Source organism: Ascidia mentula, chromosome 8 (assembly GCF_947561715.1).
Source record: "Ascidia mentula chromosome 8, kaAscMent1.1, whole genome shotgun sequence".
Classification (NCBI taxonomy): Eukaryota; Metazoa; Chordata; class Ascidiacea; order Phlebobranchia; family Ascidiidae; genus Ascidia; species Ascidia mentula.
Window position 1 is genome coordinate 1189106 of NC_138573.1, and position 23775 is coordinate 1212880.

The following is a 23775-nucleotide window of genomic DNA, read 5'->3' on the forward strand; positions in this document are numbered from 1 at the left end:
TTGGCCAACGGATTGTAACTCGAGTTGGCCGTTTTAAAAAAATATTTGCGATTAATTGTGCAACTGAATACTTCGAAAAGTTAAAAGTGGAAAATTCGGTTTTGTTTTTTATCAAGATTGTCCTATGATGGAACAATTAATCTTGGCTTTGCTGTCGAAAATAACAAACACTAAGTTTAGGCGTTTTTGTATTGAGAACAATTGCAAGTAAGTAGAACAAAAAAGTAAGTATTATGTGAAAGTATTACGACAGGCGTACAGCGACACACATTTGACCACAATCACATAAATGGAGCCCAACCAATGTACATTTGACACAGCTTTTCTTCGTCGGTTGCCTCCTGTTGAAAATAATCACAAGTTTTTAAGTGTAAAAATTACCTGCAATAATAGCCGAAAAAGCAAAGTCGTAGCCAAATATCAAGATTATATGTTTTGTGATACATTCAAAAGTGTGTATTATGACACTTTCCTGATAAAATACAATTTAGATTTCAGCAGAATATTGTTTCTAGTTAAAATGGCTTAAGTGATGAGATGAACAACTATTGCATATTTTGCCCATTCTATGAAAACTCTATAATTGCTCTGTGGCTCATTCGCTGCAAAGCATCTGCAACCCTTAAACCGGGAAATCCCCCAGCCCACCTGTATGAGGAAATGTACGTGGCCTTCAGTTGAGAGGGGAAGTCCCTTGCTCTTCGCAACGATCCCACGCAACCGTTTGTCGATATCGTTCATGTGGGAGAGAGCTTTCTCGTTTACAACCTCCCCCGAGTTTTCGTCGAGGGAACCCCCGGCCCCACTCCGGCCCTTCTTGCTCCATTCCACCAGGGGGTCGTGGATGAACGTCTTAAGCACGCTGCAAATAAAAGTTAGCCGCTGTCAGATGGAAAGTTTGTTTACACCTGAAACTACTATTGGCGGGTGAGCAACAATGATGAGAAACAACAAATTGACATCGAGCCAACCGCACAGATGTACAACAAAGCCATCAAAGGTCTAAACATCACCAAATTATACGGCCAATGCGACCACTTTTTTAAAAATCATTTTGAAAAACTTATGTAATTGGCAAACGCCAAGGGCTTACTAAAAAGCTAAATTATCAAGATGACGGAATTTAAATAAAACTCTAGGTTTGTTACCTCATAAGTGGTTCCCTTTGTTCCCGCAAAACGTTCATTGTGACCTCACAAGCTCGTCTGAAGAACCCCTCGTACTTGGTCGGTCCCATGGCGTCCACCATGTTGTGAGTCAACCGAAACGGAACAATCTCTGGGACTTCCAGGGTCATTCCCTAAAACAACACTTACCTAATAAGTTGGTATTATGTGGCAATTTACTATGGCAATTTGTTGTTGCTTGGAGCCATTTTTTTAATCAACCATACCACCGAATAATATTGGCCTAAACACTGGTTGATAATTAGCCTCAACGCATGCAGTAGTCGGCCTTAACTAAAGACAATACTCGTTCGTATTTACTGACCTTATTGAAGAGACAGTTAAAGTCGACGTGCATCGCTTCCCCACTTTTCGAATCGAATAAAATATTTTCTCCGTGTCTGTCACCGAGTCCGAGAACATATCCAACCTACAACAAGCCAGAATATATTAAACCCTAATTCAACTAGTATAACAAGTGTTTGGAAATCATTAACCAGCCTACTACGTCCAATATTCATTATCTAATCATATTATCGGGTGCGTTTTACAAGAAATAGGTAATAAGCTGGGATGCTGCGTAAATAACTTTTGGACAGCTACCAAAAGTATGCGTAAAGTTTGGTTCCGTAATTATGCCAGAATACTGGTCATTTTTTGACCAGCGACACCGATTTATCACAGTAGGAAGTTAATAATTTGAAGTTTCAGATTGAAGACAGTTGGTTTGTTAGAAATCATAAAAATAATCGATTCCAAGTTATGTAAAGTTTGATTATTTCACCATTGACATGACGGCCACTGATCTTGCATAGGCGAGTCTTGAGTTGTACCAAGCGCTCGGGTCTGGGAAAGTTGAAAGAAACCATTCATGGAATACGGGAGGATGACGGGGGAGGAGTTTGTTTCGGAACACATCCAACTTTTTCCTGAAACGAGAAGAAAAAGTTTGAGAGTTGCTGAATGGATGAAATTAAACAAATATTCGCTCAAACAAACGTGGTACAGTGGCACCAGGAACAAACCAAACAAGTGGCACATCACCTCAAACTCACAAAACCCAAACAACTTCATACAAACACAATGACATGTGAGATAAAAGGCAAAAACCTACTTCAACGTCTCCGACACAGGAACCTGCAGCGCCCTAAGCTGTTTCCCGGTCGTGTAAGTTCCCCTCGCCTTGTAGATAGGGAGGAGTATCGGCCTCAATCCATGCATGTTCCCCACCCACTCTATGAGTCCGCATTCTTCGTTTAGGGGAACCACCGCCTGCGACAAACCCCCAAAATCACACATTTGTGACATCACACTCGTGCGGGTTACGTACGTTTTACGTCACTCGTAAATACGTGAATCACACGGAATAATTGTATACACAAGGTGCTGTGAAAATCACAAACTATAGTGAGTTGGTGATGCAAACTCAATGACGTCAGTGCGTGACGTAATCCCACTCCAACGCGACTAACTTTAGGGGTGCATGTTTTGGTTGAACCCAGCCGAGAAGTTCACGGTTCGATACGTAGGAACCGAGTTGTCTGTACAGTTGAAGGAGTATCGAGCGTAAAGGTCGAACCCAGTTCACCCATTCTATTAAACCACATTCCTCATTGAGGGGAATCACCGCCTGTGGGTCGTTACGTGTCATTAAATTTGGTTATGGAAGGTAACTATTACCGAGGAAAGGTTTATACAATTGAACCAGAATACGGAACATGATTGCCACCAGATACCTTTCAAATTTTACATTCACACGTCGCGTATTTTCATAATTTATAAAATCACCTAAGTTTTTAGAATGCGTTTTTTTATTAGTTTTTTAAATAGTTTTTTCGTGCAAGGTTTCTGTAACTCTGTAACAATTACCAATACACCATTGTTTGTTTTTTTAAACAAAATTACTAATAAAAAACTACTTACAAAATTGCTTGGGGAAACGCGACAAAATTTACAAAACCCCGACCGACTTACATATGTCCTGATCCGGAGTTGCCTCCTTCCAGACTCAGGGTCGCGTTTCAGGCATTTGTTGACAATCGCCGCGAACTCTGCAAGTCGCGCGTCTTTCCGAAGATCGTCTTTCGGCTTGCAGAGGAAAATTCTCGAAGATCCGTCGCTCGCTCGGATTGTAATTTTTTTCGGTCGTTGGAGGGAAGGGAGAATTTCGACCTGAATTTAAAAAAAAAACATGTCAAAAATGCGGTTTTCAATTGACGATTTAAGTCGCTATAGCAACATGTAGATAGCAGCCGGTACGAATTATACAAATACTTGCTCTGGCCGAGTTTAGAAAAGCTACTTTAGGAAAAAAAGAATATATTACCCATTTTATAAATTTTTAATCTTTATTACTTAAAATATGTGTTGCGTTTCGTATTTGCCCAAGAGTTACAACTTTTTACGGTTGTTTGCAAAAAAATTCATCAATCCAAATGGGTTGAAAATGATAAAAAAAAACTTTCAATACCGTGTCGTTGAATCCGACAATGTGGACAGTGGGATCAGGGAATGGGTCGTGGGCGGCTTGGGATCCAGTATTCGTCTTCTCTTTGGTTTGTGGTAAAGTAACCGTCATGAATTGCTGAAGTGGAAGCATTATCTGCACGCAAAGTTGGTGTTGAAGTGAGTTTAATGCTGGGCGCCGTTGATATCGCAATCAACCATCAGTAATACTATATTATGTTGTGTATATATAGGGAAAAACTTCTAAGACCTTCTAACTGACGTAAAGTATCATAATGCGGCGTGCACCTATAGCTTTGTATGGAAAAACAATACAAAATAAAGATGATTTATTCAATAAAACAACGTTGTTTGGTGGGTAGTTGATTCATGATAAAGTCAATGCTTCGTGTTTATTTGTGACATCCAGCTTACCTTACTAAAGGAATCACTCTCCACCGTTCGTTTAAGCATTTTAAAGTGAGTGCTGATACTCAGGGGTTGGATGGACGTGACTGGTTTGTTGCACAGTTCCAGAAGATGGTTGGTCAGCCTGCACAAACACAACAGACGTATTTTTATAGTGAGCGGGCCACTGTTTCAACCCAATAAGGCTTCGGTGTGACCAATAGCTGTAGTTCACTATATAAGAAAAGTTATTTGCTCTATTGCTTGTGCAGTTTATTTAAACCTGGAAATTATGTTTGTTTCTGTCATCATTTCGCTCTTATGTAATGTTCTTTCTTTTTTATGTCACAGATAAATATGTTTAAAAGTTTGCAAAAAGGCTAAAAATACCTGTTTACAGCAATACTTAAACGAGAAATATCGCAAGTAATTTAGTACAAGTACAAACAATACTTACTTCAATGAGTCGCTTATGAGTTTGGAAAGATCACCGCTCTTATAAGCGACACGTTGAAATATCTCCTGACACCTAGCGGCGCGTTGTTTGAAGGTCGACTTGCTGATCGCCAACATGGACCAGAGTGAGCGTTGTGGAAAAGCTTGTATAACTTTCACCAGAATCTCCTTCAGTTCTCTGTATGTTGGTCTGGAAGAAAGCAGTCGTCTTAGCAACGAAATCTGTGTATTTTTTAACTGTTAAACGCTTGGGCCCAAAATCCAGCAAGATCATGCTTGAAAATGTTCATGTTAGTTTCAGCTTCAGCAGAGAATTCAGGTTTAATCTTGCAAAACTTTTCATATAAAGGGAAGGGGATTCCCAGAAATAGAACTCTGTTTACGTTAAGTTTTATGTCATGCAAGCCCAGGCCGAAAATACAGCTTTATTTGTGAAAATAATTTTTGTTCATTTGGGTTTCCCAGGAAAAAACTTTTTGCGTCGAGCAACATATCTGGCATCTTAAATGCAAATGTTTTTTCACGCAAATAACTACAGATACATAAAAGTTTCTGAATAGAGGACATTTCTGACTGCATAGTTTATTACAAGTCTGGGCAGTTAAAAAAGAGTAGCATGTTTAGCATAGAAATCTTACTCGTGTTGGTGGCAGATTCGTGACGTCAGTTGGGAAAACGCGACGAGGAAGATGTAAGCCGGAAGTCGCTTACGTAGATCTGCTATGACGTCAACAAGACGTTGAACATCTTCGTGGCTCTGTGTGGAAAAACTTACTTGCAACACCATGGACATTACTATGCGAAAATAGATTAACTTCCAACATTTTCAATGCAATTCTCAACAAATTGCGAACTGACTTGTGATCATTGAACCAGCACACACCTGGGGCTTCCCAGCTTTCTCCATTTTAGCTGCGTTAGCTCCGTAGTCAAACCACACAGTGAGTAATTTCGTGAGGGATTCGTAGATATGAGAAGTTCCGTAACACAGTGAACGACCGTAGTGATGCATGATGTAGTATAAGTGGCTATGGGAAAGAAAGCAAGCATTTGATTGTAATACAAATGTTCCTGTTTGTAACTTTGATTTGCATGGGGGAAACTACACAATTATTTGCTATATCAAGAGCTTTGTAATAGCACAAAGAAATTGGTGACGTATTTTACAAAACAGATTAATTGTCAGAAAAAAAATAAAATGATGTTTCGGATTTCCTAAATTTTGAATAATTTTCTACAATTTATGCGTTCATAACTTAGAGGAACAAAAATATGTGAAATGTTTGAAACGTTTTGAGTATTTATTACAAGCAGAGAAACTCACTGAGCTTTTCCAGTTCCTCTGTTTTCTCCGAGTAAAGCAGTCATAAGTTTGTCATAATATTTGGCGCAGTAGAAGTGGGAGTCCTCCCAATCTCCCATGAAGGAAACAACCTGGAAAAGTTAAACTTGAATAAGTTGTGTTTTTAAACAATTTCACCACTGATATCTTAGTGAAATGTAGCGACATATCTCTGGAGTATTTGAAAAATTACGTAACTTGGGACAATTTTGTGTACATCCAAGTCAAATTCAATAAATATCATTTTTAACAAACATAAATAAATTGAGTTTTAAGCAATCAAAAGCAACTGGAGTTATTTCGAATAAACTCCGTTATTTGTTCAACTGCTACGTCACAATATGTGTAACAATACAATCACCTCCTTATATTGCTTTAACACAGTGTTGCTGTCGAAACTCGATGATTCCTCCATAAGCTTAGCGACCAATAGCATCGCCTTCGCTCTCGTCACCCGCTCCTCGTCACTAGATGTCGCACTGGCAAAGTGCTCGCTGACTCCTCGCTGTAGCGAAAGCAGGGCCTGGTGACTTTCACCCTGAAAAAATTGGATCAAGACAAATATCAGGCGTTATAAGGAACCCGTAAAAAAGTTGGCAAAATTTGTTCAAATTATGTTGAGATTTATTGAGAGAAATCTTGTAAACCTTGGTATCTCAAATTTTTTTGTCCGTGCAACTCTGCAAAATTATTTGAATTGACAAGGTACCCCCAATGTCTTACGCCACACGTTCAGCAGTTTTTGCCCAAAAAACAAGATAACACAAGAATACCCTCATATTTTGTCATGGAACCCCAGAGTGCAGCGAAACCCAGTTTAGTGAACGCTGTTCTCAAGCGACATGGTTTGTTTTATTATTATGGCAAACGCACGTGGCTCCATCAACCAATAATTTAACATTTTGGACAATTACGTATTAAAACAAAGCGGTGAGAGGTGTAAAGTTTAACTAATCAACTTCAAACTCTCTTTACCTTCTGCCAAAGCCACTTCGCATGTTCAATGCAATACTGAGGTAGTGCGAATTGTTGGGCTGAAAGTAGAGCTCCATACGCGGTTTGTAGATGACCTGACTTCCTCGCCAACTTTGAACTTTGAAGCCACAACTTTCCAAGATGTTTCTTAAAATCTGTCGAGTCGTCGACACTGAAACCAACAAAGTTAACCGTGACCGATGAAGTCGATTCTTGTAAATCACACAACATGCATTGCAAGGACTCCAAAAACGGATTTATTTTTCTACAAACGCAAAAGTTGACTCATATCAATATTTTCCGCAATTTGTGCCAAGCTATTTGTCTTTAAATTCAAAAGTTTTGACTCACTTTTAACTAAACGAACAAAGGATAATCATGACGTAAGAGGTTAAAACACTCACGTGACTTCATTCAACAGTGGGAGCAGAACTCGCTGTAGCGAAAGCATCGGCTCTCTGGCGCGAAACGAGGGTTGGACCAATCGCAAGCGAAGTTGCCACAACGACATAACGTCGTCAGTTGTGACGTCATAAGCGTTGGATTGTCTCGTAACAACCCGTTCCAAGTCAGACAAAGCGTGGAGACGTAGGATGGAGTCGTAGCTAAGATACACGGATATATTGTGCACTATATCACTTCGCTTAAGGATCAGATTATATGTAAAGGGTTTCGATGGGTAATTTGTCGGCCAACTACTCACCCCCTTTGATAGGAACAACTCTCCATGCTCGCCGCAGACAACGTCTCCGTCTGACTCAAGTACAAGTTCTGAAACACGTCAGGAATTGTGACGTCATTCACGTGGGTCATGATGTCATACTTACGTCCAGCAGGTGCTGGCATTTGTCCCATTGTTTTCCCTTGACTGCCAGCAGGGTTCGACCAATCGCAACGCTCCAATCGGTGTGGGTTGTCATAGTTACCGCGGCATCTGTCTTCTCCTGGAGGAGATCCCATTGTCCGAGTCTCCAACACGCCTCGATGTGAAGGGGACGGAATTCCGTCTGTGATGAACAGAGTTTGGGCCGAAATAATGAAATGTCCATATTTCCAGCACAACAAGATGAGCCCACGTCACGTAGAGAAAGTTTTTTGTGAAGAAAAAAATTCAAAACACTGGTGAGCGCGTGATATTGTTGATCACGTGGACAAGAAAAAACGGATGATGACTTTTGCCTCCCCGGGTACAAGAGCAAATTTACCCTATTATTGAATACGTTGTTGAAAAATGTCGTCCACTTGCTTGGCAACATGTTACCACAAACAACAGAGTAAGATAAAAGTCGTTCACCTCCCAATCTTGATGCGAATGCAGCATTCCAACAATGACACTCAGAGCCGTGCTTGACTGGCCGAGATCGATCAGACACTTCACAAATCCCTTATGGTGGGCCAAGTCATCTGGGTTGCTGCTAATAATCCTCTCGTAACACGCAACTGCATCCTGAAAATCATAAATAACAAGATTTGTAAACAGATGACTGGGACCCATGATGGCTTGAAGTCAGAAGTTGTAACGAGTTGACTCGATCAAAAAACACAACTTGGGAGGCGGTGGTTGCTATATTACGTAAATTTATTGTGCAACTTTATGGATAGGAAAAAGGTTAAACAAATGCTTCCCGGAGTTAATATTATAAGTAACTTTCTTAGGGTCAAACAAGACAGTAAAGGCTGCGAAATCTTGTCCCACTGAATCCTGGCATCCCATAACACAAAAAATTCCAGCCATCATATGCTGAAACTAACGTTACTTTCACTAGTTTCACTAGGAATTCACTAGTTTTTTTGCTAGAATGACCATTGAATCTTATCTTTAGTACAGTTACCAAGTGAAGAGATTCCATTTTACAAACGTTATTGTCCTCAGAAAACTTGTAATATTACATTGTCAACCTTAAGTATTCCGAACCTACCTGTAGAGCTCCTGTGCTTTGCAGCAACTTAAGTTGAGTTTCAGGAGTTGGTTCGACCCCCCTAACCGCCACAACACCAGCCACTCCGTCCGTCTCATCCATTTCCATGTAAACTCGCTGTAGAAAGGAAGCTGCTTCAGAATCACATTCGTTTGCACAAGATTCTCTGGTGGAACGGAACACAGTTATTTTTTGCACTTTGACTAAATGTTGCCTCATGCATTTGGCTCCTATGTATCTGGCATGACAACTTGGTACCATGCCTGGAAAAATATAATTGTAACTTCATAGAAACCGTACTACGACAAAAAATGCTGATATCATTAAAATAGTTTAAAGAATAAAGTGCTACATGCTATAGTATAGCAAGGCAGGATCGCCCCACTGCGCAGGCCCTTTATATTTGGCGATCACAACTCTCGTATTTTGATTATTAGGTTTACTGCCCTCTTAGCTAAGGCACTGGATCAGGCACTCGCTTTTTAAAGAACAAAGGATGCAATCAAAGTTGTAGGAAGGCGGTAATTGAGAATTTCTATTTAATTTATTTCTCACCGGAGGTAAGTTTCGAAGTGCAACAGCGCCCTCGAGTGTGCGCGACATCGCAGTGAAGCAAGCGCCAAATTCTTCTGGGGAACCAGAGCCAGAAACTTCTTGGCGATTTCTTGCTCGCTGAGAAAACATCGAACCAATAAACATATTATTGTGTATACCGATGAACGAAATGCTTGCAATATTGACGCAGTCGAATTTATAGCAGGTCCACGACACACAACTGGCTGGTTGGATATGCGTAAAATACAACCCACAATAAACATGAACCTACTTCGCATGACGTGTCTTCGCCAAACTTCCACCGCTAGTGGGCGCCGCCTGTCGCTGCCACTGGGTCACGTGATCAAGAACGGTGAAAACTGCTTGTGCACTCAACTGTGACAGAGGAGATCCGTGCAATGTGGGGGTCTGCGAACAATAACGTGGCATTTTGTTTGAAACCTAAGGTATTTTTAACCTTACTTTGCTTCCCGCATTTCCCGGCAACGAAAGTGAGGCAGAATCCGAGGAAGCGGTGTCCCTCCGTTCTTTGATTTGTTCCGTGCTTTCCAGAACCGCCATTACCTTCATGAAGATGGAAATACAGTATTAAATAGGTCGTAACAAACCACGTACAAAAAGGCGGCACCATGTACTTGTTTAAAGAATGGTTTCAACAAACAACATTTTTATTCCATACATAAAGTATGCGGCGATATATAAGTTACTGAACTTTTAAAAGTTGACCAATATTCACGTTTAAGTTTAAACATTGAAATCAGTCAAATAAACTCTCTAAGGCAGGGGTTCTCAACCTATTTATGCTTGCGAACACTGGAGATCCTCTGACTTCGTTTGCGACACACAGAACTTTTAAGTCCGTTCATGCTTTGATTTCGAACGTTATTTGTTCTTAATCAGCGCAGGGCGTAAAACCACACTTGCAGTGGTAACTTATAACACATCAAACCTCCTCAATAATGAAGTTGGTGTGTTCGGAATTCTTCCTCAACACTTCTAACACTAGGTGGGGCAAGAGAAACAGTGCTACGTTGATATCGTTACGGACAACCGCAGCACAAGCTTGCGAGACTCTGGCAACTCTTGATGAATCTTTCTCGTCAGCTGTCGCCTGAAAGATTATATTAATATAAAGGACTAAAGATCATGATCGAATTTGAATTCGTTTGCATTAAAATAGAAAGTTTTGGAATTAATAGACATTCCCCGACTAAAAATCTGCACAAGGACAAGTTTATTTAATTTTCGATAATTTGGACACTAAATTGATGCCACAATTCCGACTACACAAAGCATGTGGTCTTGGAACTTTTTCTATTGTGTTGCGAACTCAGAGGGGGATTACCCTGAATGAAAACAACTCACCATCTGCATGAGAACAACACACATTGTTCCGATCCACTCCTGGAATCCCATCTTCTGTTTTCTGTGTAAAATCGGTTTCTTCAACGAGGAGATGTTGATTTCAGTCAGTTTTAACATATATCTGGGAAGAAAGTTAAAAATACTAAACTGATGTTTTCTGCCAGGCATGTTGTATTTCGGTCAAACAAATGTTTATGTTCTGCACCATTTCGAGGCGAAACGTCGGTGAATAACAGTGTACGTTTAATTGTGCCTGAAGAAAAGATAAAATTAAATATTAGATTTGTTTTCGATTAATCTGTCCTTCTGGCACAATTAAACGTATACTGTTAATCACCAAAGTTTCGTCTGATATTAAGCTTGACTTCTTCAATGTAATCATTTCTTTGTAACTATTTACACATTTGCAAAAAATGTCAAGATGTCAAAAAAGTCGAGAATCCAATGTCAGGCAATATATTTTTGTCTGTTCAAACAAATTACAAAACAGAATTTACCTGGACGAGAGATGTGGTTCTAAAACAGCTTGAACTGATTCGGAAAACCGCCTCCACAATCTACGGCCTGTAATTACAACAAACGTCAAAAACAAAGGTTGGGTTCATCGGTGAAAATTGTGAATATATTCTGCACCATGGAAGTTATCAGTAAATTTCCTCTGGCCCTATATACAGCATTGTTTGTTTTTGTCTGACACACATGTATATTATATAACTGAAGTTATCACTGGAACTATGAGGGTTTGCGTTAGCGAACACAACCCACCTGCCGAATCCCTCCCCCCGTCCTTGCATTCGTAAACTTTGAGCAATTCCTGCACAGCGTAAGCCGATATGTCCTGATGTTTGGGTTTCGCCGCTTGGAACGCCTGAACCACGCAACTCAGTAAGTCAAATGCAAAGTCTTGGTCGTCGAACGAAAAGTGGTTGCACGTCGGGGACTGTCCCTTAGACTCGGTATTCAGTGAAAGTCTGAAAACGCAAATACGAGGTTTTAGGTTATTTTTGTGAAGTTTATTGCACAAGTTTTGCATAAGTGGCACAACTATGTTTCAATTTAAAAAGACGTGTGACTACGAAACAATCAATTCCAGGAAATTAACTATTATGACTGAACCTCGTCAATCAGAATAAACAGTGTTTCACAAAATTAAACATCACCTGTCTGGTGCAACAGCTCCGATTTCTCCTAAGTTTTTCACAGCTAGGAGGCGCACTTGAGCATTCGCATCACGGCAACAAGCGAGCAAAGTCGACACTAGCTGGCGCACTAAATCTGATGTACCACAACCGACCAGATGGTGGCGCTGCAGAGAAGTTTGGTTTTCTTGCAAGAGTTTGCGAATTCGCACCAAGGCAAAAACTCGCACTGCGCTGTTTTCATGGGAAACTTGCTTTAATGTCTACAAAAAAGAATATTCACTGCAAAATAATGCATAATAAATACATTTAAAAAAACAATTTTGCCTTAGAATCTGACAAGGTCCCGGAATATACAATTTCGTAAATGCATTTTATTTATAACATGCCAAAATTGTTAACATGCCTTGCAATACTATAATGGTGGAAAGTCTACCTTGCTGTGTATTGTAAGTTAACAGATAGGATTATACCTGTTCAACTTGCAACATGAAGTTTTTTTTGGGAAACTCTTTTTCTACGACTCGATCCAGAAATTTTTTGACCTCAACGAGAGCTTCATGATCAGGAAGAAAGTGGAGTTCGTGGAAGTGGGTTTTGGTGTTCACCGCGCTTCCCATCACAAGAAACTTGATGGTGGCAGCGACCTGGAATAAAGCACAACATGGTGACCGTTGCAAAAGGAACAAGCTTATCAGATGTACTGAAATGTTTGACCCAGCTGTTCTGTGTAAGCCAGCATACAAACATGTTGTGAGTTCATTTATGTTACTGACCTTCTGGCAAACAGTAATGCACATTGCATGTAATCAATGTTACGTCAATCATCCGTGGACATTACATCAGGCTTATATAACAGCTTAATGCTTGTTTCACTAAATTGGCGGAAATTTGCAATTTTACCTGTTGTGGGTGTTTATCAATGAAAGTTAGGATCATGGCCACAACTTGACTCAAAATATTTCCCAAACTTGACGTTTCGACACAACGCACGAGGGTGTCCCATGCTGTGCAGCAAACTGAGCCACAATCACTAAAATGTACAGGAGTATATCTTGTATGGTTGTATGCATAATATAGTTGATGTGTTTTGTAAATGAACTGGGCCAATGAAGCTTAACATGCAGCTGAGATATAACTGATACAGAATTTTGATTCTTTTCATAATGCCTAGTTATATGTATGGTAAAGTAAATGTCACTAACCAGTCAATTAGACTGTGCTGGGCCAGACAAATTGTGTTGACAATTTTGCTGCAATTCGAACTAATGTCACTTTTGTCAATCAGTTTCAAAAGACACACAATACTTTCACATATCTGGAAACAAAAGAAATATGATGTAATTATCCAAAGTACAAAGTTTTGTATCATTATCAGCAGCATATATACATACCAACACCATGCAAATAGGTTTAAATCCTAATGCACAAAACAAAAGTAATTACAACAAAAAAATTACACAAAATTACAATAATATGTCTTCTAATGTGTTAAAAACATATTTATATTCAGTACCTGTTCTTTTTCCGCAGCAGATAAGCTCGAAAGTCTGAGTTGCCCGTTGAAAAATGTCAGAACACTTAAAAGATGAGGTTTGAGAAGTTCAGATATGGATGAACTCTTGTCCTCGGGTGATTTGATCTGATGGATCATGTGCAAAGCTGCACAAACCTGGTCCACGTTAATGCTCACATGTGCCACCAAGTGTTGAATTAGACTGCCATAGTTTAACCTAAAAATATTTTGCCCAAGTCATTACTTTTTGGCTACAAGTCGAAAAGAGTGTAGACAAAATATTTATTGCAAATTTATAACCCCATATTTTAAGCACTCAGCACTGTGAAAAGTGGCTCCCTGGCCAGTCTTGTTTCTTCTGTTACTTTTTCTAAAAACTTTGGCAAATACAAATGCTTTCACAAATTGTGTATTAGCTGCAGACAGATGGCCACTGTTTCGACCTAAAAGGTCTCATCAGTGCAGCTGGTGTGACTATGAGACGACTTTGCTGACCAAACGGCCAAGCAAAGACTTCCACTTTGTGGTGACTATACAATCACCGTCATCTGTTGGGCACCAAACTGGGTGCAACCAAAACGGAGAACACAAGGTGGAAACACTATGACCAAGCAAAGCTCAACCAATAGTACCAGCTGCACTGATGAGACCTTTTAGGTCGAAACAGTGGCCATCTGTCTGCAGCTTATACACAATTCATATTATTGGCTCCACATTGCTTTCACAAATGTTTAATTAATAGTAGATATGTCTAAAAAATGTAAAATGTCAAAAAATAATCCTACAATATCATGGAGTCCTTTTTAATTCTGGTCTCTCCCTCAAGGAAGCGGAACAAGTCATCCAAGTTCATCTCCTCCATCACAGCATGGCAGAAAATGTGTTTAAAGTTTTGCATGATCATATCTGACTTTGCCTTAGATGTGCTCTGGGAAAGCTGCAAAGAAAATAATAAAATGTAGAAGCTAATGAGCCACGATGGTCAATAAGCTGCAGACTGTGCACAATGCTTTGACTTTATATGGTATTATCACAGCTGATGGCTGAGTCTGCCTTTGATAGTTTGTACCTAGTAAGGGTACCCAGCGGATCGACAGTTACTGCAAACTATAGGCCAGACTCACCAGCTGTGCTAATAACACCTTATACAATGAAACTATCTGTTGCTCAATGACAGAAAAAATTGTATAACTACAAACAAATAAAGAAATAGAAAAAAACATGTACAATTTCACAACATTGCAAGTATCGAAAACAGTGCATCATACCACAGAAAGTACATCGTCCTTATTGTTGGGTGTAATCAGAGAGCACAGGATAGCTGTTGACAACAAATATGAAAGATTGCTTTCAATAAAACTGTCCAGAGCCATTCCAAAAAGCTGAGAAAAGTCCTCAAATATGTGAAGTGTTGGCCTGCATTTCATGCCTGGATCACTGATTGATTTAACGATTGTCTGGCATATGAATTTTCTGAAATACAAAGTATGTATTTATATTGGTCACAAATGTTTCATACAGTTGTGACATCAGTGATTTGTTATAAGTGAGCAGTCATTTGAAGTGTAAAAACTTATCTTATTTGGTAATAAACCTACTTCCTATAAACTTTACAAAAAAGTTTGTATAGCATTTACCTGTGCAGAAATAAACAATTCAAAGCAGCTTCATCTGCTTTTGCAAATCTTTCAATTTCCAAATATGCCGTTGAACTTGTGAGAGTTGAAATCTGGCAACTCAGTTGACACAAATGGAGCAAAGATGTCTTAAATATGTTGTTGACCCCCTTGTCAAACTTAAGCTTTTTACACTTGTCCAGAGTGGACCCGCACAGTCTGGCAACCAAACACTGCTTTTTTGTGCACTTCGAAGCAACAGATTCACTAAAAATAACATTTCAAAAGTGTGCATCTGCTGTTCCATTTAAAAATTGTATGGTAAGGAACTTGGCATTAATGTAGCAACTTACTTGTAAAAATTTTTTATTTCTTTGGACACTTCCGTGTTCCAGGAATCATCTTCACCGCTCCCTAAAACTTGGCATATCAGTTGTGCATTTACATCTGTGAAGTTTGGAAGGTGTTTAAACCAGAGCCCCAACAACCTCTTCATAATAACATTCTTTTGATTTTTGTCCTGTTTGCTCAGCAAGGAAGGCAGTCCAGACAACATATTCCTGTAAACCACCTCCACCTCTGGTCGTCCGATGTCAAGTTTTTCAACACAGGAAAACACAAACTTTATGAGTTTTTCAAAAAACTGTATGTGACGCAAATCGAGTCCTTTGCTTTGGTTGTCATTCCCTGTGAGGGATAATGATAGAAATGTTCCTATTTGAAGTTTAGAAATGCTATTATGAATGACATCGGGACTTGTTGTTGAACCAAGTTGTAACTTAGAACTGCCATGTAGAACATTGGAAAGTGGAATTATTAATTTTGACAAACAGGATGTTAAGTTTGTACTGCAAGTTGAGGAATCTACAGAAGCCACAAAGTCCTGCAAATCACTTAGCATTGGGACCGCTGTTGTCACACTTTGCACACAAAAGTACGGCAGAAGAGACGAGCATTCAATTTTCACAGCTTCTTCATTATCATTCAACGCCCATTTCATCATGACGAAATAACACCATGAAGAAGCAATGCTTGACGGCAATAATGCAACGCCTTTTAGACATTTTAAAACAGTTGTGGATTTTGACTTGAGTATGGAAACCCCTCTGTTCCTTAGTAAACGGCAAAGTGAAATAACTGACGATTTTCTGACATTTGGAGGCAAATTGAAATCCTGCCAATCATGGTCTTCTGTCCAAGGCACAGAAAGAATGGTGACACAAAAATTGACCGGACTCTGTTTGCCTTTTGTTTGTGTGGTGAAAGCAGTTACCCAACACACAAAGAGTTTGGAAAGTTCTACAAGCATTTCATAACATTCAGCTAAATGATCATCGGGTCTTGCTTCTGGTCTAACATCAACACCCGCTCTGAATAAAAGGCCACATAGAATTTGAAACATTGCAGACAATTCTAAATTGTTAAATTTTGCAGATGTCTTGTTCTTGGTCACCTCCTTTGCATTGTTTTTCAGCCACACACAAGCATCAAGAAATGCTTGAAAAACATTGAAAAGTTGCGTGGAAAGTTTTAACACCTGTTCCAAACTTGTATTCACATTTGTGGACTGCCATCGGCTTCCACAGTTCTGGATCTCCTTGAGCAAACTGGAGCAGCCAAAGTTAAACTGAGTAATGAAGTCCTGCTTTGTAGAAATGACGGGTCTCGACGAATGATGACGTTTCAATGACTTGGTTTTCATTTCCACATCAGATACAGGTGGTGAATCCCCATCTTGAAGCCAGGCAAGAACCAGGGCATACGTAATACATGAATGCAGACAACTTTTTGTTGTGTTATCAGTAAATGAACACATGTCTTGTGTCAATATCCAGCAACTGATTCGATCACATTGCCTAAGCAACAAAGTAGACACAATGTTCGATTGTGAAAGCTCAGAAGCAAAATAGGAAAGCATATTTTCCACAAAACCAAACACTTCCCCTGCTGTTGGCAACTGGATAACAGTCTTTGAGTCTGTCAAGCTGGAGGTTAAATGGTGACATAGTTGTGACATTTGTTTGCGAGTGAATGACTTGTGGCAGTGATGGTATTTTACGCCAAATATTTGCGTAAAGAAATCTTTGACGGAAGTTTGGTACTCCAGGATTTCAGATTCTTTGAAACCAATGCTCATGTATTGTTCACTTGGTAATCCAGCAAGTAATTGATCAAAGAAAGCATTTATGACCAAAACAACTTGAGAATGTTCCTGTAAATGTGTGAAAAAAACACTGTTTTCCAGAAACAACTAATTTCAACATTGAACACCAACATTTACGTTTTTGGAATAAAATTAAACTCTTTTTACAAAATAATGATCACAAATCCAAATAAATGAAGGCTACCTTACAAACTAGTGGTTGTTGTTTAATCATATCTGACAAGATCCTGAGACTGTGCGACTTTAAGGGAAGGAGACCAAAGTCAAGTTGGTGCAACAAAACCATGAGGATCTGAGATATCTTGCTTGACACCAACTGGGTTATGTCACAAACCAAGGGCTACAAAAATAACATGTTTGAATAAATGTGTAGTAGAAATTACAGAGTGAGTCTTTGATTTTAGTTTGGTTGTACACGAGTGTTAGTACGGACTGAAATGTTAGAAAAAGGATAATCATCTCAAAAGTAAGTCTTGCAAAGCCTGCAGTGGTGTCCACCCACCCTTTTTAAACTAAAGGTACCTGTATTAACTTTGTCGTAGCCAACTCCAGCAGTTCTAGGGAATCGTATGTTGATACCACTAAAGTAGGTCTGTTATTATTTGTTGTTTGAGAATTTCCTCCAAAACTTTTGAGAACAACCTTTTCAATCACATCAAGTTCTTCATCGCAATCAAAGTACTTTGCTTGTACTTCATAAAGTTCTATATCAACAACAACATTGAGGAAACAAAACGTCAGGCAAAATTACAACCACAGTTTGTCTAACCAATAAACAGTTGCACCAGGTTACTGAGCATCTTTTGGTACAAGGAAATATTCTTGGTTTTAATCAACTGGAGCAAGATAGAGAACAGGTTTTGAACTTCGGTGTGGATGACTGCAACGTCATTGCAAGCTAGTAGGTTGAGCAGAGTGACAAAAATACGAAACACAAAATCTGCAAAAAAAATTATGTGAAATTTTTGCTGGACGCAAAGTTCTTCCAACAAATCATACAATAAATTATATCAGTATTGACAAGCAAAAAAATAGAAAGTTTAATGCCTTATATTATGTCATACCTGTATAATCTTTTAAGCGACTTTCCTTTGTTTTACCAATGAGAGAATTACATTCAGATGTTGATGGTGCAAACACAGGATGAGGAAAGTGGCTGATCAGATGATTCAAGAAACTTATCACCATTTGAGTCTGAAACAAACATACAACATAAGACAAAACATGGAATCAGTGCAAAACTTGTGTCACAGTGTGATAAAGACACAGGTTGCTAACCTCTCGGTTATACAGTGTCTTGTAAAAGGGGACTAACCTGGGAAGAATGTTGTTTAACCTTCTGTAGCTCTGCTGAAATTTTTCCAAGATCTGTCAAATGTTGAGTAACAATATGCAACAAGTTGGTACGAATTTTTGTCACTTTTTCATGGAGTTGTGTGGATGAAAGACTACAAATAAACATAAGTTATTCTCAATGAACTCTTTCAAAGCGCAATACCTGCATGGTTGTTTGTCCAACAATTTGTAAGAAAACATGACTGACCTTAAAAGATTTTCATAATCATTCACGACATTGTTTAAAATTTCTCCAGTTGAATCCATTGTCAAATTTAGTGCAAACCTTCAATCTTTGTGACAAGATTTTTTTTAGCATTTGCCAAACAAACAGGGTCATTTACGTATATACCTGTTTTCCTAGAAGAAAATACTATAATCGTTTGTAATCAAAACAAACCAGCCCACGTGCTGCTGTTGTAAAAAGGTGAACTAACAACAAAAATGAAAACAACAACACGAAAAAAATTACAAAAAAACTCCCGCTCTGATGGGGATTACCCGATTAGCCAGGGTAGAAAAAAATTAGTTTTGTGTTAAAAAGTTAAGAAAAGAAACTTGATGTTGATGAAAAATTTATATCTAAATGATAATGTATCGGAACTAAATTGATTAGAAATATTTTTACTGTTCTTTGTTCGGAAATTTATGTGGTTCTTTGTGACAAAAATAATCAAATAAAGATCCAAAAATTTTACAATTTTTCAAGCAAAATTACACTTTTGTGAACACCAACAAGTTTAATGTTCGAATTTGTAATTTGAACATCGGAAATACTAATTCGCATAGAAAAATAAACTATTCTTTAAATAATTTTTTTCTCCAAACACGCTGCTTTGAGACGTCATTTCCGCTTGCGGTGTGACGTCGATAAATTGTATCACGTGATGTCTGGCAACACGCTTTATTGGACAAAAGATCCGCCATTACTGGACGGTTGCGCAACGAAGATGTTTCGAGTCAAGTAGTTCCGTTTTGTGCGAGTTTTTGCTTTGTTTTATGCCACGATCTGGTTTGAACCTGGAACAAACTCTGTCTCTCGACAAAATCGAGAGCATGTCGATGTCTAAAAGCCACAGGTCCTCGCGATCGACGTTGATCTGTGCCATAAAAGCATCGTTCCAGGTTTTTGAAGGCGACCCTTATCAACCAACAAACTGTGGAAGGGCGTTGGCTGGTGGGCTGCCTCAAGGATCAGATCTGGATAGTGTAAAATAATCGTCTTTCATCTGGACGACCTGGGAATTTCGCCACCGGGTCAAACAGATGAAGGAATTATGTCGTAAAAACCTGAAACTGTAAGTCGTTTGTTGCTTTGTAGTGTTTAAGCAGTTATCAGGTTATAACAAGTACATCGAATGTTTATTATTTCTTAGTTACCATTAACTGTAATATTAATTTCTAAATATCATCGTTAATGCTTTACATTGATTTCAGTTTGGGCATTTAAACTGTTTTGAGTCAAACTCGCATTGCCCACATCCTACTTTCTGTTTCGCATAGTTTCTAAAAATAATATACAACAATGCCTGGTTATGGAAGAGACAGAGGTGACGACCGAGGCTACAACAGCAGAGGAGGTGGTGGAGGATACCGTGGTGACGGTGGACGCAATGACCGCTGGGGTGGTAGCTCTTATGGAGGTGGTGGTGGCGGCGGTGGCCGATTTGACTCCGGCCGTGGTGGTGGGCGGTTTGGGTCCGACAGAGGTGGTGGCTCCAAGTACGACAGTCCCGGCGGTACATTGAAAAAGATCAGATGGGAAAATGAAAAGCTGAAGCCATTCCAAAAAGAATTTTACAACGAGCATTCTGATGTCCGTAATCGTCCACCTCATGTTGTCCAGCAGTATTACGCTCAAAAGGCTGTCACCATGCATGGCAACAACCTAAAAAATCCAGTCTTAGGATTCCACGAGCCTGGTTTTCCAGATTATGTGCAAAATAGACTCCTTGCCAGTGGTTTCAAGGAGCCTACCACAATCCAAGCTATTGGTTGGCCTCATGCGTTGTCTGGTCAAGATATTGTGGGGATTGCACAGACCGGCTCAGGCAAAACCCTTGCATTTATACTGCCTGCTCTTATCCATATTAATGCCCAACCCTATTTGGAAAGAGGCGATGGTCCAATTGCCCTTGTGTTGTGTCCCACTCGTGAGCTGGCACAACAGGTACAAGCTGTAGCCAATGAATTTGGTAATTTGTGTCACATTAGAAACACTTGTGTCTATGGTGGTGCCTCCAAAGGACCCCAGCTACGAGATTTGGAGCGAGGTTGCGAAATTGTTATCGCAACTCCTGGAAGGTTGATTGACTTCCTGGAAGCAAGAAAAATGAATCTAAAAAGATGCACCTATTTGGTGCTGGATGAAGCTGATAGGATGTTGGATATGGGTTTTGAACCACAGATTCGCAAAATCATCAATCAAATTCGCCCTGACAGGCAGACTCTGATGTGGAGTGCAACCTGGCCAAAAGAAGTCCGCAAGCTTGCTGAAGATTTCCTTGTCGATAATGTCCATGTGCAAGTGGGATCACTTCAGATATCTGCCAACCACAACATCTTGCAGATCATCGACGTATGCACAGAGGACGAGAAGGGCGACAAGCTGATGCGTTTGATGGAGGAGATAATGGGAGAAGATGCAAACAAAACCATTATTTTCACTGAAACCAAGAGAAAGTGTGACCAGCTCACAAGAAATATGCGCAGAGATGGTTGGCCGGCTATGTGCATTCATGGTGACAAGTCACAACCGGAGCGTGATTGGGTTTTGAATGAATTCAGAACTGGCAAGTCTCCTATTCTTGTAGCCACAGATGTTGCCTCTCGTGGCTTGGACGTTAGTGATGTAAAGTTTGTTATTAACTACGATTTTCCAAATCAAGTGGAAGACTACGTGCATCGCATTGGCCGTACAGCTCGGGCTGAGCAAACTGGTACTGCCTACACCTTTTTCACGGAGGGAAACATGAAGCAAGCTAAGGATTTAATAGAAATTTTGCGTGAAGCAAAACAACACATTAACCCACGTCTCATCGAAATGTCACAAATGAGAAGTTTCAGCAAAAAAGGTTACGGTGGATACAAAAGCAATGGATATGGATCCAGAGGTGGTCGCGGTGGCGGTGGTTCATTCAACAGAAATGGTGCCTATGGTGGTGCAGCAGCTAAGCCTTCTTTCGGACAGTCTAATGGTTTTGGTAATCAGTCAGCACAGTATGGTTCCATGAATGGTGGTCAGTATATGATGATGCCAGGCGGTCCCGTTAGAATGTAAATCCCCAGCACCAATGTATTCCATTATTCGCAATCATAATTGAAAGCTGGTTGTTGTGGATGTTTTTTATTGTACAAATTTGCTTTGTTTCTCTGACTCCACTGCATATATTTAAACTTGCTCCCTTAGGCAAATGGGTAACAGTTAATTTTCCATGCCCTTAGCTGTGCTCAACTTTTTACATACGTAAGCCACTCACGGTGTAGGTGAATTGTACCTAACCACGTTATGGGATTTTATTTATTTCTAGGTTTTTTTTTCTTTTATCTTGATACTGAACCAGGAATCGTAAATATTCGTTCCTGAAAGTCCACAAAGTGTGGCAGCTGTAATAAAAATTCCACTTGTTGATTGTCTTTTTGAAATTTTGGTCAGTTTTAGTGTAGTCACCTTTGCCGATGTACCAGAATCTTTCGATATTAATTTGCTTGCAGCACTAGTAAGAAGTGATGATGTTAACTTAATAAAATTTGTTAACTGCAGGGCCTAATGTAATCCTTCAAATGTGACAAGCAGGGATCAATAAAACCTGACTGAGGACTTGCTGCCTGTAAGAGATTTAGCGAAGCCTGTGTAATACTGAATCAGCACATTTCATAATTTGCCTGGAAAAAATATTGTTGATGTTTCATTTATTTCACAGAAAGAAAGCACAAAACATAGACTGAATTTCATTACATTATGACCCAATATGTCATGACTTTTCATCTTTTGATGTAGTCTGTTGCTTCTTTTTAATAGCACCGGTCACAGTATCATCATACTGCTTTTGACGTTCGGGATTTTCAAAATCGTAGTCGCTAGCATATCTACACAATGTCAAATAATGCTGTCATTCAAATATTTATATTCTGGGAACACTAACAATAAAAAAGCAAACGAGCTGGGTGTTTCAGCAGGACTGCAAATGTACTAAGCAATAGGACTATATTTAGTAAACCTCAACATTTCCATGTAGTCATTGTACTTCATTTCATCAGAGTTAACGAACAGAGGGTGTTTGTTGACATAAAACGATGTGAATATAGTTGGACCTGAGGGCATTTTGCATTCCTTTGGCGAATACTTTATCCTGAAGTATATTGAATTATTATTAACACAGATTATTGAATATGTATTAACGTATTACCTCTTGCTTTGCAAAACAAATGGTGACAGTAGCTCAACAGTATAAATGTCCAACTTGTGATTGTGGTACAATTTGCTAACATAGCGCTTTCCAAACTGATATAATCCATACGGATTCACAAAAGCAAATAGAAATACATTTGTGCCCATAACAATGTTCTAAAAAATATGCTTTTTAGTAATCTAGTATTTTTTTCATTGTCTGGTACTTACGGCAAAAAGAGATCCATATACCTCAGTCATGACATATAAAGATGTAACCGAAATTCCAAAACTTATGGAATAAAACACACCGAGCATCCCTGGAAGTTAATGCATAATATAAATGTTAAATTCATATCAAACGTCCCAATTGTGGCAATACAAGTCATGTTATACTTTATAATCCTAGTAAACTGAAGGAAAATTTCCTTGATGCTAAAAATGTTGCCATTTCAAAACAGATAACAAGGTGAAAAGGTCATTTACATCTTACATTGGAGGCGTTTGCTGTCCTTTCCCTCGTAAAGGAGTCTCCCAAGGTCTTCTTCGTTTGATTGTTCACTTAAACTTCTGATTGGAATTCTATACAGACGGGAATTCCATTCTAAATTGTGATGAACGCATTTTTGTTTGCTGGACACCAGCAAAAAGCTCCCCGCTGGTGTATGGTTTGTGTTCAGGAATCCAAACCTGGATGCAATACATCTTAAACCCTTTGCAGATTGCAAAGTTGCGTATAAACGCATTGACTGCCGAATCATCTTCGCATTTCAAAAAACTCTTGAATTTGTTATTTCAGAACACTGTCCAAAGGTAGAACAAAATAAAAGGGTTTCAAACACGATGAAATGCTTTTTCTCGTACTCGAAGCGAGTTTTTCAGAAAAAAATAAATATGTTTCATTAAACATACTACATTACGTAGATTTGTTATTTTAACCAGGCGACGCTTGTGAAAATTAACAAACTTAGTAATAATTTGCGA

The 23775-nt window shown here is 39.2% G+C and overlaps 3 protein-coding genes across 3 annotated transcripts; 1 reads left to right on the forward strand and 2 right to left on the reverse strand.

The window, feature by feature from the left end:
* Positions 1 to 175: 175 nt before the first annotated feature.
* LOC145910454 (serine/threonine-protein kinase atr-like) lies at positions 176 to 18757 on the reverse strand. Its single transcript, XM_082997584.1, has 42 exons — positions 18610 to 18757; positions 18382 to 18514; positions 18131 to 18260; positions 17836 to 18006; positions 17589 to 17770; positions 17251 to 17406; positions 15256 to 17114; positions 14924 to 15169; positions 14555 to 14759; positions 14072 to 14223; positions 13287 to 13503; positions 12976 to 13088; positions 12674 to 12803; positions 12244 to 12417; positions 11792 to 12033; positions 11397 to 11602; positions 11129 to 11195; positions 10632 to 10752; positions 10216 to 10377; positions 9729 to 9830; positions 9538 to 9674; positions 9267 to 9383; positions 8712 to 8877; positions 8087 to 8239; positions 7620 to 7799; positions 7496 to 7563; positions 7197 to 7397; positions 6793 to 6964; positions 6179 to 6355; positions 5800 to 5909; positions 5359 to 5503; positions 5114 to 5232; positions 4477 to 4665; positions 4047 to 4164; positions 3637 to 3768; positions 3141 to 3338; positions 2281 to 2438; positions 1951 to 2095; positions 1492 to 1596; positions 1149 to 1300; positions 649 to 862; positions 176 to 341 (listed from the first exon to the last, which is right to left on the reverse strand). Exons 1-42 carry the CDS (start codon positions 18666 to 18668, stop codon positions 282 to 284), a joined length of 8043 nt encoding a protein of 2680 aa, XP_082853710.1. The 5' UTR covers positions 18669 to 18757; the 3' UTR covers positions 176 to 281.
* Positions 18758 to 19342: 585 nt separating this feature from the next.
* Positions 19343 to 22032, forward strand: LOC145910835 (putative ATP-dependent RNA helicase DDX5). The gene is made up of 2 exons (XM_082998044.1): positions 19343 to 19699; positions 19839 to 22032. The coding sequence occupies exon 2, from the start codon at positions 19927 to 19929 to the stop codon at positions 21679 to 21681; it is 1755 nt and encodes a 584-aa protein (XP_082854170.1). The 5' UTR covers positions 19343 to 19699; positions 19839 to 19926; the 3' UTR covers positions 21682 to 22032.
* Positions 22033 to 22155: 123 nt separating this feature from the next.
* Positions 22156 to 23700, reverse strand: LOC145910836 (transmembrane protein 70, mitochondrial-like). Its single transcript, XM_082998045.1, has 5 exons — positions 23285 to 23700; positions 23023 to 23111; positions 22811 to 22968; positions 22622 to 22753; positions 22156 to 22490 (listed from the first exon to the last, which is right to left on the reverse strand). Exons 1-5 carry the CDS (start codon positions 23550 to 23552, stop codon positions 22376 to 22378), a joined length of 762 nt encoding a protein of 253 aa, XP_082854171.1. The 5' UTR covers positions 23553 to 23700; the 3' UTR covers positions 22156 to 22375.
* Positions 23701 to 23775: the final 75 nt, after the last annotated feature.

Bases quoted from the DNA above. Each gene is read 5' to 3' on its own strand.
- LOC145910454 (XM_082997584.1), bottom strand. From the start codon at position 18,668: ATGGATTCAACTGGAGAAATTTTAAACAATGTCGTGAATGATTATGAA. The intron at 13,504-14,071 runs GTAGGATTATTT...AAATATTTTTAG, and splicing joins AAAAAGGACTCCATGATATT to GTTAAACTATGGCAGTCTAA. The intron at 8,878-9,266 runs GTGAGAAATAAA...CCGTTCCACCAG, and splicing joins CACTTCGAAACTTACCTCCG to AGAATCTTGTGCAAACGAAT.
- LOC145910835 (XM_082998044.1), top strand. From the start codon at position 19,927: ATGCCTGGTTATGGAAGAGACAGAGGTGACGACCGAGGCTACAACAGC.
- LOC145910836 (XM_082998045.1), bottom strand. From the start codon at position 23,552: ATGATTCGGCAGTCAATGCGTTTATACGCAACTTTGCAATCTGCAAAG. The intron at 22,969-23,022 runs GTAAGTACCAGA...CATATTTTTTAG, and splicing joins TATATGGATCTCTTTTTGCC to AACATTGTTATGGGCACAAA. The intron at 22,754-22,810 runs GTAATACGTTAA...AATATACTTCAG, and splicing joins TTTGTTTTGCAAAGCAAGAG to GATAAAGTATTCGCCAAAGG.